The 13967-nt window shown below is 44.9% G+C and overlaps 3 protein-coding genes across 3 annotated transcripts; all 3 read left to right on the top strand.

Moving 5' to 3' along the window:
• The first annotated feature begins 86 nt into the window (after positions 1–86).
• On the top strand, positions 87–1875 carry st6galnac4 (ST6 (alpha-N-acetyl-neuraminyl-2,3-beta-galactosyl-1,3)-N-acetylgalactosaminide alpha-2,6-sialyltransferase 4). Its single transcript, XM_077737549.1, is given in 5 exon segments — positions 87–302; positions 396–548; positions 728–1140; positions 1262–1369; positions 1524–1875. Coding segments are annotated over 5 exon segments (939 nt in total). The 5' UTR covers positions 87–233; the 3' UTR covers positions 1720–1875.
• A 206-nt stretch (positions 1876–2081) lies between these two features.
• Positions 2082–7118, top strand: fbxw2 (F-box and WD repeat domain containing 2). The gene is made up of 8 exons (XM_077737139.1): positions 2082–2589; positions 3067–3352; positions 3432–3651; positions 4247–4444; positions 4633–4766; positions 4843–4929; positions 5016–5185; positions 5303–7118. The coding sequence occupies exons 2-8, from the start codon at positions 3086–3088 to the stop codon at positions 5589–5591; spliced, it is 1365 nt and encodes a 454-aa protein (XP_077593265.1). The 5' UTR covers positions 2082–2589; positions 3067–3085; the 3' UTR covers positions 5592–7118.
• Positions 6463–13672, top strand: crb2a (crumbs cell polarity complex component 2a). The gene is made up of 13 exons (XM_077737141.1): positions 6463–6599; positions 7747–8439; positions 8563–8758; positions 8823–8962; positions 9071–9241; positions 9323–9436; positions 9523–10455; positions 10790–11352; positions 11423–11588; positions 11763–12633; positions 12718–12834; positions 12903–13029; positions 13246–13672. The coding sequence occupies exons 1-13, from the start codon at positions 6533–6535 to the stop codon at positions 13465–13467; spliced, it is 4380 nt and encodes a 1459-aa protein (XP_077593267.1). The 5' UTR covers positions 6463–6532; the 3' UTR covers positions 13468–13672.
• Positions 13673–13967: the final 295 nt, after the last annotated feature.

The raw sequence follows: 13967 nt of genomic DNA, 5'->3' as shown, positions 1-13967 counted from the left end.
CAGAAGTCGGGCATTTTTCAAAGTAAAATCAGAGGCGCTGACATTTATATTTGGGTGTCACTATTAAAAATAAAAGACCCAAAACGTGACACTGGTAGCGCACAATCACCTTTTTGTTGCTATTTACTGAAACTGCAAAAATATGAACATTTCGGTTCACTATGTTTTCAAGCTTTGTTTTGAATCGGAAGAGCTTAATTGGACCGAAAATTCTTCCTTAATAAAGTCGTTGAATGACACTGTCATGCGATGGAGTCCCGCTTGACCATCGGCACATCCAAAGCGCGGACATGAAATCTACGGTAAGACCGAGTGTCTTTGCATTATTGGTCATCCGGTCATTTCATTTGGGAGATTTTAATCGACGCATTGACTTGTTGCGTGGATCTGCACAGACTGCGCGATGGCTTTGCCTGATCAGCCTCCTAAGCCTGTACCTCTTGTTGTGGTTCGGACATGGGATTAGGTTTCCCCGTGCACCCGCGCCTCCCCGGCGCAGGTCTGGACTTTTGGGCTACGTCCGGATCCAGCCAGACACCGTGGAACAGGTGACCGTTTTCAAGCTTTTACAATGGACTCTGAAAGCTGTGGCTCTAGAGCCACCTGCGGCTCATTTCATCTATGCACTGAATTTCAATTTTTTTTCACCAGATGCACTTTAAAGTAGAATGCGTAATCTAAAATATTTTTTCCCATATTCAATCCAAAACTTTCCCATTTTTTTCAGCAGTTCATGGATTTACACTACAACCATTGTGCGCTAATCTCCAGTTCTGGCCAGATGCATGGGTCGGGTCTAGGTGCCGACATCGACCAGATCCCATGTGTCATCCGCATGAACGACGCCCCCACGGTGGGCTACGAAGCGGACGTTGGCGGACGCACTAGCGTCCGCGTGGTCTCGCACACCAGCGTGCCGAGACTGCTCAAGAACCCGCGGCGTTACTTCGGGGAGGCGGCCAACACAACGTATGTGTTCTGGGGACCAGACAGGAACATGAGGACGGACGGGAAGGGCGCCGTCTTCAACACGCTGCGTAGGATCGCCGGCGAGTACCCGCAAACCAAGCTATACGCCATGACGCGGGAGCGGGTCATGCTCTGTGACCAGGTTTTTCAGAACGAAACTGGAAAGAATTGGTACGCTTGCCATACATTTTGGAATTTGGGAGTTTTATTTTGAGACAAATGTAACTTGTACTGGTGTAAGTTTAGTTTCCATTTAGAGTTATGATGTTAAGGGACTCCTTTTCTCCTTCAGAATGAAGTCTGGAGCATACCTGAGCACGGGATTCTTTGCCATGACGCTGGCAGTGGAGATGTGTGACAGTGTTTGCGTTTACGGGATGATCAACGCTGACCACTGCAGGTTTGTTTCAAAGAAATTGACTTTTGGTGAACTTTGCCCTTCCAAATGGACTGGGCGTGATCTCATAAACTCAGCATTGTCTCATTTAATTATTGCTCTAGTATCCTTATCAGTTGTAAAAGTCAATCTTGTGTCCCACCCACCTCATTTTCAGACAAACCAATCGCAGCGCAGCTCTCTACCACTACTATGAGGGGGCGGCGGACGAGTGCCTGATGTACAAACTTCACGAGCAAAAGCGGCGCGGCGGCCATCGCTTCATCACCGAGAAGGCCATTTACGCCAAGTGGGCCTTGCGACACAAGATGGAGTTCAAGCACCCCTCGTGGAATTTGGGACTGCCTCTGTAGTGCTGCCACATCCAAAATGGCAGCCGATGTGTTCACCCAATTCAGTGCAACCAGTATAAACATGAATGGGGTTTATATAGTATTTGTGCAGGGTTTTTTTTATTTTTATAGGTGGAGTTCATATTTTTGGCAATTAAAAAAATTAAAAAGGCTACATCACATGTATTGTTTAAGTTATTATTGGCTGCATGTTGGGGATTACAAATAGTTTGGGATTGGATGTTTATCAGTGTTTGATTATTGATTCCTTGATCCAAATAGCAAGAGTGACATGGTAAAGTCTGAATCGGTATTCGATTATTGATGTCTAGATGCACAAAGCTTGGCAAACAGGAGATGTTCCTCGTTACAGTCAAAGTTGGATTTAGGACAACAATTAATAACAGTGTGATTATTTCTCCCTATTTTCAAGGCAATAAGAAAATACAGGGGCAACAATTGCGTGCAAATGTGTGATTATTTTCAAAATAATTATTTTATTTTCTGTGGACGCAGCGGCCCGTGTGTCGAATCTGCCGATGGGTAGAAGAAAATTGCAATTCCAATGGAAACATCTGCAACAGTAGCCAGTTGACACACTTTAGCGTCCTTAAACAGAAGAATTCTGGATTCGCAAAGATTATTTCTCTCCGATAGAACCTGGAAAATCTACGCGACGCCACACCGGACTACTTAATGCATTATGTAACGTTTTCTGACAGAAGAGTATGCTTCCCTTTATCATGGTGGACAAGCTAACGATAGCAACGAAGCTAGCTTAGTTGAGCAAGCATTTCAACTTGACTGCTAGCAGGATACATTCCTGCAGAAGATTTGTATACAGTAAAATAACTATGGCAGAAATGTGGCGATAAAAAATTCCACTGTCCAGTTAGTACTTTTTTTGCATTACCATTTTCATTGTATAACGCTATTCTGTTCTGTTTTGTAGAACCGTACTTGTTGGTCACGTTAAGTGATTTTCAATGCATTTACTAAGTCGCTACAATCATGTCATAAACTAGTTATTTCACTCTTTTTAGGGGGTGTTATTTATAATTAATGGTGAAATGATTGACGCTTTAAATGAAGAATTCGCTGTTATAGAAGTTCCCTGACCTAGTCCTATAAGTATTGTGAAAATGTATTAAATAGGTTGTTTACGTCTATTACGGGAAATTAGCTCAAATTGTAAAGGGGTGCTAATAGTACTTTAATTACAAATTATCAGCATTGTCACGTATATGAAGTCTGCACATATGTTTTGACATGTACATTAGGTGGTTTATGTTTAACCTTAAAAAAAGAGTGAAATTGAATGGTTCTCAGGTGCCATTTTGTTTATTTTTTCTTTCTTGTGTATTGCAGGTTGCGCTAATGACAACTCATGGAGAAGGCAGATTTTCAGAAGTGGCTGGAGTCCGTCTCGACCACTTTCCTCACCCTGAATGACCAGCAGCGCAACCAGTCTTTGGACCACATCATATCACTGGGTGGCGCTGCCCAGCTTCGTCATTTGTCCAATGGCTTGGAGACCCTACTCAAACGTGACTTTCTACGACTTCTTCCTCTGGAGCTGGCGTTCTATTTGCTACGTTGGTTAGATCCGCAGACCTTACTCACTTGCTGCCTTGTCTGCAAGCAATGGAACAAAGTAAAAAGATAGAAACATGATATTTTCCATCATTTGAGCTGGTTCAAATAGTCTAACCATGTTTTTCTTCTGTCTTCAGGTGATCAATTCTTGCACAGAAGTATGGCAGAATGTTTGTCGGGAACTGGGCTGGAAAATTGACGAGTCCATCCCGGATGCGGCCCATTGGAAGGGGGTCTACATTAAGGCAAAACTGCGTATGGTGCAACTGAAGGATCAGAAGGCCTTTGAGACATCCTCACTTATTGGTCACAGTGCTCGTGTTTATGCGCTGTATTATAAGGATGGTCTTCTCTGCACTGGTATGCTATGCTAATGTGTTTGTAACATGCTAAAAGATCCATCAGTGAGCATTAGTTTAGCATCCATGTCAGAAATTGTAACATATTTATGAATGGTCAAATAATTAGGTTAGATCAAGGGTGGACAATAATTTTTTTATAGGGGGTCAGATGAGAAAAACAGAAAATATTGTGGAAAAAACAGCTTAAGTTTCCGTATTTTGTCATTATGCAGGTAAATATAACAATGATTTCAAAATAAAAGAAATGTCAGGTTGTGAAGTCAAATTAGAAATTACAGTAATCCCTCAAATATCGTGGCTTCACTACATTGTGTTTTTTTTGTTCTGGGGGATTTTTTTTGTCAATTAAATTCTAGCATTGAGCCATTTTTTTTCCATTTCAGTCTTATTTTGTAAAGGAAAAAAAGCTAAATGATTTCACTTTGCGTTGCTTTAATTTTTGCCTGTATTGTATACAAATATTTTTATTACTACATATTTATGTGTGCACTTTAAGGTCATTGTATTTGTATAATGACATTTAAAGGCATTCCTTTCAATTGAATTGACCATTTTAACTCCACTAACAGTATGATTTTTTTTTTCTTCACCAGGATCTGATGATCTTTCTGCAAAATTATGGGATGTTCGTACCGGGCAGTGCATTTATGGAATCCAGACCCACACCTGTGCTACCGTCAAGTTTGACGAGCAGAAGCTAGTGACCGGTTCCTTTGACAATACCATTGCATGCTGGGAGTGGAGCACGGGGAACAAAATTCAGCAGTTTCGTGGACACACTGGAGCAGGTTGGTTTAAATGTGCAAGGGGGCTCCATTTTGGCCTTCTTGGTCTCCATTTTGGGGACCAGGAAGGCCCTCGAGGACCATATGACTAGTCTTCTAGTTTACTAGATATGTATCAGCTATGCTTTTTCTCAATTTCCAAAATTGCAAACTACGTTCATGGACATTTTAAGAGTTTTGTACGTGCTCAGTTTTCAGTGTGGACTACAACGACGAGATGGACGTTCTGGTGAGCGGTTCTGCTGACTTCTCTGTGAAGGTCTGGGCTTTGGCGGCCGGGGCCTGTCTCAACACTTTGACCGGACATACCGAGTGGGTCACCAAGGTTTGTCCCCCTACTATCTGTACACTGCAATCTTGAACCGAACCCCACAAATTCTGTCCAATGAATTTTTATACAGGTGATACTTCAAAAAAGCGAAGTGGAATCTGTGGTGCACAGCCCCGGTGATTACATCCTCCTAAGTGCTGATAAGTATGAAATTAAGGTAAATGGGATGATCCAGTTTGCCTTTGGAAAATGGATCTATAAAGTCTTTAGTGTTGCATAAATACTTTCCACTGTTTCTTTTAGGTGTGGCCTATTGGGAAGGAAATTAACTGCAAGTGCTTAAAAACGTTGTCGGTGTCGGAGAACCGCAGCATCAGCCTTCAGCCTCGTTTGCAGTTTGACGGACGCCACATCGTTTGCAGCTCGGACATCGGCGTGTATCAGTGGGACTTTGCTAGTTTTGACATTCTCAGGTATGGCCACCATTTTCCATTGGTTGTAGTAGCAAGACGGTAGCAAGCACAGACACAGAAGACATTGTAGACCTAGTTGAAAAAAAAACTGAAGCCATATTTTTTGTTTTTTATCAGGGTGATAAAAGCGCAGGATCCAGCCAACTTGTCCTTACTGAGCTACGGAGAAGTCTTTGCCCTCCTTTTTGACAACCATTTCCTCTACGTGATGGATCTGAGGACAGAATCCATTTCGGGCCGCTGGCCCTTGCCGCCGTACAGAAAGTCCAAACGCGGTTCCAGTTTCCTGGCCGGCGTGACCTCTTGGCTTAACGGCTTGGACGGCCACAACGATTCCGGACTGGTGTTTGCCACCAGCATGCCCGACCACAGCATCCACTTGGTGCTATGGAAGGAAAATGGCTAACGGCCAAGCTATCGCTAACGTGACTCTAATCCCACGTACGCAAGGTATGACGGACGGACGGAGCACGGCTCCATGGAGGATTTTCTTTTTCCACGCGTCCCGCCAAGACAGGTTTTTGGGACGGAATTTTTAGTCCCGCCCACTCGCCGACGCACTCCTCCGAGCCACGCCACGACGGCGAAAGACTCGAGTCTCTCTGAGTTTAAAATAAATCACTGCACACTCTATTTTAGATCCAATGTGTGTTACGCATATAAATATGGTGTCATTTGTGTCGAATGGCTAGCTATACAAATCCCAGTTGCTATGCGGATTCTACTTTTTTCCTTTTTATGAGCAACCGATTGGACATTTTACAGTCTGGGAGGCGTGGCCTGACGCATTGTTCATTTAACCAGGCTAAAAAAGGGATGGATTTGCTCGTAAAAATTAAATTAATGTCATTACAAAAGCAGAGAGAAGTCAATAAATCTATAAAAAACAACAACATATGCTAATATCTGCCTTTTCACAGTATAAATATAGCGTGTCAGCAAGCAATGTACCCAGAAAGTCAAGCTATCAGAATCTTGAATTTTAAAGCAAATATGTTTTTTATTATGGCTTAATAAGGGGAATTGCGATGATTCATAAGGGCAGCCATTGGTCGAGTTGTTTTTTGTTTGTTTTTTTCTTCTAAAAAGGAAATTGTAGAGTGAACTAGCGAGCATTAGCGCCAATGATTTCCACAGCTTGTGTTTTCCAATCATCCTGTCATGTCTAATTACACCACAGAGCACGTGGCCATTGGATCTTAAGACCTGGGCCGTCCCTCCTGGCAGAAAGTCCTTAAACCTGGCCCGGTTTCTCACATACACAGACCAGGAACTTCTCTCTCTCTTTCTCCATTTAATGACAGGATGATCTAAGATCGCGATAGCGTTCCTCTCACATCATGTAAAATGGAGTTTGGGAAAGCGTATTTGAATTTAAAGACTCTCTTTTTGACAACCATGATGTTCAAGTGGGGTGAGTAGAGGCAATTTTCTTCTTATTTAAAACCAAATTGAACTACAAATGATATATTCCGGGAATATGTATGTATTGCCAAAATGATAAGATTGTATGAATGACATTATTATTATTTTTTATTTGCTTTAGCAATAATTCATTTATCTCAGTACTGTGGTTGACGTTCCATTTGACAATCTAGCACGTAAATATTTTAGCGTGCTTCTCAATGGTACCTCTAGCACCCCCGTTTTATACATCATCCTCTTCCGATATTTTTATCATTTCAAAACTATGTATACGAGCTTATTTTAATATGCATCTGTGCAGTGAAAACTAAAAAAATGAAGCAATACACACTATATATATTTACACGTATGTGTATATCTACATAGACACCCTCCTTCAAATGATATTCATACAAAACTTAACATTTTCATCTACCAACTGATTGTAATACCTTCAGAAAATGTAATAAGGCTACTGTATATTATGTACACCAACTGTGTATTTACAATATATCGGAGTCGTATGTGATGTGCTATTTATTTATTGTGCGTATTTTTGAGTTTTTTTGTGGCGTTTTTGTGATGGGAGTCGGAAGGGGGGGGGGCTGAATTTTGAGTCGGCGACTTTGATTGGAAAGCTTGAAGGTGTTACTTGCTAGCCATGTGGTGGTGAGAAGATTAGCGTAGCAAGTGGATTGCCCCGTTAGGCCAGGATTAATTAGCACATGGGGTTGTCTACAGAGGGCGAGGAGGACGTCAAAACGTCTTTACTTGAAGGACAGTAATAAAAAATGGTGCGGCAAAGTCTAAAAACATCATTTTTGGGGAATGTACAGTGTTGGAGTTATTACGAGTGCAATGGCCGACATACAAATACTTCAAATAGACCGTATATAAGAGTCAAAAATTCATTGCATGGATAGAGTTCCATTATTCACATTTTATTGCATTTTAGTTAGCTTTTTGGGGGGCATTATCCTTGTATTTGATGATGGTCATTTCCATGATGTAGCATTTAAGCTAATGTTTGTTAATATAATGTTGTTGGCTCATCATTAGCTCAACCATTAGCGCTCTTTTTAGGAGATAATATAAGCCGACTTTTTAGGGACTCCAAATATCGACCAAGTATCAACATTCATACCTTAAATTTTCAGGAATCCTCTGCACAGCCATCCCAGCGAAATGCTTATCCGAACCCTGCCAAAACGGCGCCACCTGCGTGGACACCAGCGATGACTACGCCTGCATCTGCGACAGCGAAGGCCTCCGATACATGGGCAAGAACTGCGAGCAACTCTATGACGCTTGTTCTTTTGCGCCGTGCCACGACTGCCTCAGCACGCCGGGCCTGGCCGAATATCGCTGCATCTGCCCGGACGGCCTGACGGGCGACGACTGCACGGAGGAATTGAACGAGTGCCTGAGCAACCCTTGCCGCGGCCCACGGTCGCTCTGCGTGGATCAGTTCAACGGCTACTTCTGCAGGTGCCCTCCCGGTTTTGGCGGTCCCGGATGCCACCGACGGGTCACCGATTGCGTCGACCGACCATGCCGGAATGGCGGGGTTTGCGTCTTGCGTCCGCAAGGCTTCGAGTGCCACTGCGCCCCCGGGTACGAGGGCGAGACCTGCCGGGAAGACGTCAACGATTGCCTGTCGGAACCTTGTCAAAATGGCGCCCTGTGCGTGGACGGCGTGGCGGAGTTCCATTGCTTCTGCGTGCCGGGTTTTCAGGGCCACAACTGCGATATCGACATCAACGAATGCGCTTCTAGACCGTGCCGGAACAGCGCCACCTGTATTAACGAGAAGGACCATTACAAGTGCGAGTGCCTGGTAGGGTTTGAAGGTGAGTTTACAATATGAAGTGGTTAGGACAAAGGCCTCAGGGTTCGATCCCCGACAGATCCTCACTGTCTGGGATCATGGTTGTGGATAATAGTTTTCAAAAGTGTTTTCTTTTGCACAATAGGAATCAACTGCGAAAGTGAAGTTGACGAGTGCCAATCGGATCCTTGCCACAACGGCGCCACCTGCCAGGACGGCGTTGGCGTTTACTCCTGCGAATGCCCACCCGGCTTTGACGGCTCCAATTGCGAAACAGACATCGACGAGTGCGCCAGCGAGCCGTGTCTGAACGGCGCCGTCTGCCGCGACGAGGTCAACAGGTCAGAAATCATCTTGGCTTCTATTATCTTCAACTCTTAATTATTTTGGTTTTCTTTTCTCCAGCTATGAATGTGACTGCACCGACACTGGATTTGAAGGAGACCACTGCGAGGTGGATGTCGCCGAGTGTGTGTCTCATCCTTGTCAACATGGCGCCACATGCTTGGAGGGGGTGAAAGAGTACACCTGTCTCTGCTGGCCAGGTAACATGAACCATTGTGATAGAATTTTAGAAGTATTATGATGTATTTTTTTGTTTTCTTCAGTGCTGAGTCCTGAGTAATTTTGTATTTTATTTTTTTTTTACGCAGGTTATGAAGGCCCAAACTGCGAGATGGACATCGACGAATGTGCCGAACATCCCTGCCACAACGACGGGGAATGTTTTGAACGTTCCAATCACAACCACTGGCCGCTAGACTGGGAGTTACGATATGCGGACGCCGCCGGATATATTTGCCACTGTCAGTCAGGATTCGCAGGTAAAAGATGACCAAAGAAATAGCAAAAAAAGTTCCACTCTTTGTCAAAATGGCGGCCTACATTTATTGTTTTGACCACAGGAGAAAATTGTACCATCGACATCGACGAGTGTGTTTCTGAACCTTGCCGAAATGGAGCTACTTGTGAGGATCAAAGCAACGGCTACATTTGCATTTGCACTGCTGGATTTGAAGGTCACATTTTTAATCACTTGAAATGATTCTACCATTAAAAAAAAGGAAAACATTTTCGTTTAATTGTTTTTTGCGCCCCATTTCAGGTCTCCTCTGCGAAATAAACATCGACGAATGCGAAAGCCATCCCTGCCAGAACGACGGCCGCTGCGAAGACGCCGCCGCATCTTACATCTGCCATTGCCCCGACGCCGACGTGGGTCAACTCCCCTGGGGGGGCCACGACTGCGACTCCAAACTTTACGGCTGCGTCCACCACCAGTGCCAAAACGGAGCCACTTGCCGTCCTTGGTTGGAGGAACTCCGACACGGCCACGATTGCCTATGCGCTCCCGGTTTCTACGACCAACAGTGCTCCATCCAGACCACCTTTTCCTTCTCCACCCCTGAATTCTTCCCGGTTAACGTTACCCAAGACCAGATCCAAACAGAGACCCAAGACGACCATCCCGAAACTCTTGCCATAGAGTTCCGCTTCCGGACCACCTTAACGAATACGGTACTCGTTTACCGAGGAGACGTGGAGCGCTACGTCCTCATCGAGATTGTGGACGGTTTCCTTTGCGCCAAAGCATTTTCGTACCCGTCTGAACTCAGCGTGAATTTCTCCATTGCTGTCAACGATGGATTTTGGAGAGACGCGAGTATCCTGGAAGACGAGGCAGGCGCCCGTTTGAAAGTGAAAGGACAAGGCTGCGACACGGAGGGTTGCCAAGTTGAATCCCCGTTCAAGACCTGGAAAACTCTTTCTAATGTCTACATTGGCGGAGCACCAGAAGAACTCTTCCAGAATTCTTTAAGCCAGGCTAACTTTGTTGGATGCATGGAGGACATCAAGATAGACGGTCATCCTGTCCTCCCGCAATCCTTTCTAGGAGACCAAGAACATCGGATTGGATGTACGAAGACGGATTGGTGTGAACCGGACCCTTGTTATGGGCGTGGACGCTGCGTGGACCTTTGGACCGACTACCGTTGCGACTGCCGGCGTCCTTTCCACGGGGCTCAATGCAATGAAGGTGAGCACCGTTTCACAATCTGATCCAATCCTGATTCCAATCCAATTTCATCCTGTTCAGACTGGGCCACCGACCCATCTTTGAAACTAAAACGCATATTGTCCACATGGCTTTTTTTCAAAAATCTGTATTGTGTGTGTGTTCAGACTACAAAAAAATAATCTGGTTTCAATCTGGTTCACCTCAGGTGCCAGTCTGAACAAGGCATAATTTCACAAATATTTTTGATTGGTGTCAAATCTGATGGCCATTTAATCCATTTTAAGTTATATCCGTAATATTCTAAAGTCTACTTATTGATACAGTTTTCTAACTGGAATTATTCCCCCGACAGAATACCAGTCCTGGACATTCAGCCACGAAGACAGCTTAAGTTTCAGCTCATTCGAAGTCCACCAGAGTCACAGCCAGAACTTTCAAGTGTCCTTCTTTTTAAGGTCAAGAAAGACAGACGGATTAATCTTTCAACTGCGAACACCCACCGGAGAAGCTTACTTCTCCATTTACCTCAAAATGGGACGTCTTTTAATCAGCTCTCAGAGCAACGGCGCCCCCTTGACGGCTCCCATATTTCTGACCACCGGAGAAAAGCAATTTGTCTCACTGGAAATTCAGCCGAGACGTGTTATATTCCAGCACGCCGGTCTTGGTTACAGAATCGGAAGCGTTCCTGAAGTAAGCATCACCAATGGGGATCGAGCTTACTTGGGAGGACTACCAGAGGACTGGGACTCTAGTCCTTGGGGGGGTCACTACAAAGGCTGTCTCCAGGACTTTCGTTTAGATTCAGTACACCTAGAACTGGACGCCTGGAACAACCCGCATGGAGAGGACGTCTATTTATCCAGTCAAGCTGAGAAGGTCCAATCAGGTTGTGTCAGTGACGATACTTGCAAGGTAGGAAAGACGCATTTCATGTCCATTGCCCAGGAAGACCAGACACCATTTTTGTTTTCTTTCTTAATAGGTGAGCCCTTGTCAAAATGGTGGACAATGTACATTCACCTTCAACGATTTCACCTGCGATTGTCCAATGGACTACACCGGCATTACTTGCGAAACTCGAGTCTGGTGTGTCAGTCATCCCTGTTTTAACGGCGGCCATTGCGTTGATCTTGTCAATGGATATGAATGTGAGTATGTTTAGAATTTTTTGGGGTGCCATTGTGGCTCTTACTGGGTTCAAAATACAGTCAAAATTAATCTGTTCCATAACGTTTTTGTTAGCAGAACAGTACTTTATATGTAAATTCCGTCAAAAACGGGCATTTTCGACCATAGCAATACCAATAACCCTTTACCCCTAGGTCTATATAACGCAACATTTGACAACAACCCAGTCCAATTCGGCGCCGAAGGTTCCCTGGCCGGACCTGTATCTTCAATATACATGGAGCTCCGGACTCGTTCTGAGAATGCCGTCATCTTGAGGGCTTCCGGGGATTCCCACCTTCTGATCGTGGGTCTGCTGGACTCCTCGGTCTGGCTCGAGATCCACTTGGCCACTACAACCCAGATACTGACCTTCACGGGAGAGCGCAAAGTGAGCGACGGGCGATGGCATCGAGTCAACGTATCCATGGCGGATTCAGATCGCCAAGATTCTCCTTGGGTAATCACCGTGGACGGCATCATCGACTCCGGGAACCTGGCTGGGAACGCCGGGACTTTGGACTTTCTCAACGATCCCAGTTCTTCGCTGACCCTAGCCGAGACCTTCACCGGGTGTTTACGGGCAGTCCGGATGGGAGGAGTCTACCTCCCGTTCGTCCGAGATCACGACACTCCCCAGCCGTCCCGATTCAGTTTACTGGGAGACCAAGAAGTGCATCTAGGCTGCAGCGGCACCCCCGTTTGCCAACCCGATCCTTGCCTGAATGGGGCGACCTGCGTAGATCTTTTTAACCAATTCCACTGCAAGTGCAACTTGGGTTGGGAAGGACACCTGTGCGAGATGGAAATTGACGATTGTGTCTCTCAACCTTGTTTTCACGGGGACTGTAAAGACTACCTGGACGGTTTTGAATGCCTCTGCCATCCCGGGTACGGTGGAGAGCGATGCGATGTCGACGTGGACGAGTGTGAGCATCATGCTTGCCAACACGGCGCCACCTGTCGGGATGGGAGTAACACTTACACCTGTATATGCCCTAAAGGTTACAGTGGTCCGCTATGCCAGTGAGTACTCCACAGTCAATGCAAAGTAGGGTTTCTAGGACTAATAACAAGTCTTAAAGCTAACTTAGCTTTGTTTGCTAACAGGTGGGACTATCCTCCACTCCAATGCGGTCAAGACATCCTTTGTGCAAATGATGGAAGCTGCAATGATGGTCTTTGGGGAGCTAACTGTACCTGTGTTCCAGGTTTTAAAGGCAGAAGGTTAGTTATTTTTTTGTAAATACTATAAAAAAAATCTTCTTTCAAATATGTCCTGTTTTGTGTGGCAGGTGCGAAATGGAGATTGACGAATGCGGCTCCAATCCTTGCCAACATGGCGGTACCTGTTTGGATCGTTTCAATAGGTTTGTCTGCGAATGTCCACCAGGGTACAGTGGTCAAGCCTGTGAAACTAATGTGAGTATTTACTAAACCAGTTCATTTTCATTGATACAAAACACAAAATAACAGTCTTCGTGTACCACAAGGCTCACTGCTAGATCCACTGCACTTCGGTCTTGACATAAATTTGATCTAGCAATCTGTTGTCCTTCGATTGTCACCATTATTTACCATTTTAAAGGCATTGGAGTCGACACTATGGGTCAATTTTTGTCCTGTTTGCCGTTGCAGAAACAAGCCAGGATCCAAGAAACGCCTTGGCTGGTCATGACGGTCACCTCGTTGTCCTTCTGTACGTTAGCTTTAATCGGCGGCTTGGCCTTGTTGGTCCTGAGCACGAGAAAGAAGCGCCAATCCGAGGGTGTTTACAGCCCAAGCGCACAAGAGTTTGCCGGAGCTCGCTTGGAAGTGGACAGAATGCTTAAAGTTCCACCCGAGGAAAGACTCATCTGATTCACTTTGTCATAATATGTATATATTTATATATAATGTACAGTGAAACATTTTGATCCAAGTGGAAGAAAGAGAAATGGTAACCCACCCAACAGATCCAAACTACAAAATGTACTGATGTTCTGTATTCACTTTGCCTCAAACTACAGTCAAAAGTCCTTGTGCAGTTCTAACATTCTCAGACAATAAATCTGATTCTAAGCCACGTAATGTCAACAGGCTTCTTGACATGTCCCGGTTTTCCTGAGACCAACAGAGACTTGGATGTAGACCAACAAAGTAGAGGACTGCCGTGGTGGGTTCAAAATCTTGTCTACACTTCCTCCAGAAACTATTTCTGTGAGTACTAGTACCACTACTACATCTTGTTGTTCCTTGTCCCTTCCAGGAGAGATGCCTCGGCTTCCATGGATTGGCACATTTTCTCCTCACGAGGGTGTCGGAGCTCGTAAAAACAACTTTTGACACTCATGACAAGATCTACGGAGTTCATCAGACAT

The sequence above is a fragment of the Stigmatopora nigra genome, chromosome 17, assembly GCF_051989575.1.
Source record: "Stigmatopora nigra isolate UIUO_SnigA chromosome 17, RoL_Snig_1.1, whole genome shotgun sequence".
Taxonomy (NCBI): Eukaryota; Metazoa; Chordata; class Actinopteri; order Syngnathiformes; family Syngnathidae; genus Stigmatopora; species Stigmatopora nigra.
This window is presented reverse-complemented; position numbering and strand designations above follow the sequence as displayed.

Excerpts from the sequence above, each read along its gene's own strand:
- fbxw2 (XM_077737139.1), top strand. The coding sequence starts at position 3,086 with ATGGAGAAGGCAGATTTTCAGAAGTGGCTGGAGTCCGTCTCGACCACT. Across the intron at positions 3,353-3,431 it reads TCTGCAAGCAATGGAACAAA|GTGATCAATTCTTGCACAGA; the intron begins GTAAAAAGATAG and ends TTCTGTCTTCAG. Across the intron at positions 4,767-4,842 it reads ATACCGAGTGGGTCACCAAG|GTGATACTTCAAAAAAGCGA; the intron begins GTTTGTCCCCCT and ends ATTTTTATACAG.
- crb2a (XM_077737141.1), top strand. The coding sequence starts at position 6,533 with ATGGAGTTTGGGAAAGCGTATTTGAATTTAAAGACTCTCTTTTTGACA. Across the intron at positions 10,456-10,789 it reads CGGGGCTCAATGCAATGAAG|AATACCAGTCCTGGACATTC; the intron begins GTGAGCACCGTT and ends TTCCCCCGACAG. Across the intron at positions 12,634-12,717 it reads TACAGTGGTCCGCTATGCCA|GTGGGACTATCCTCCACTCC; the intron begins GTGAGTACTCCA and ends GTTTGCTAACAG.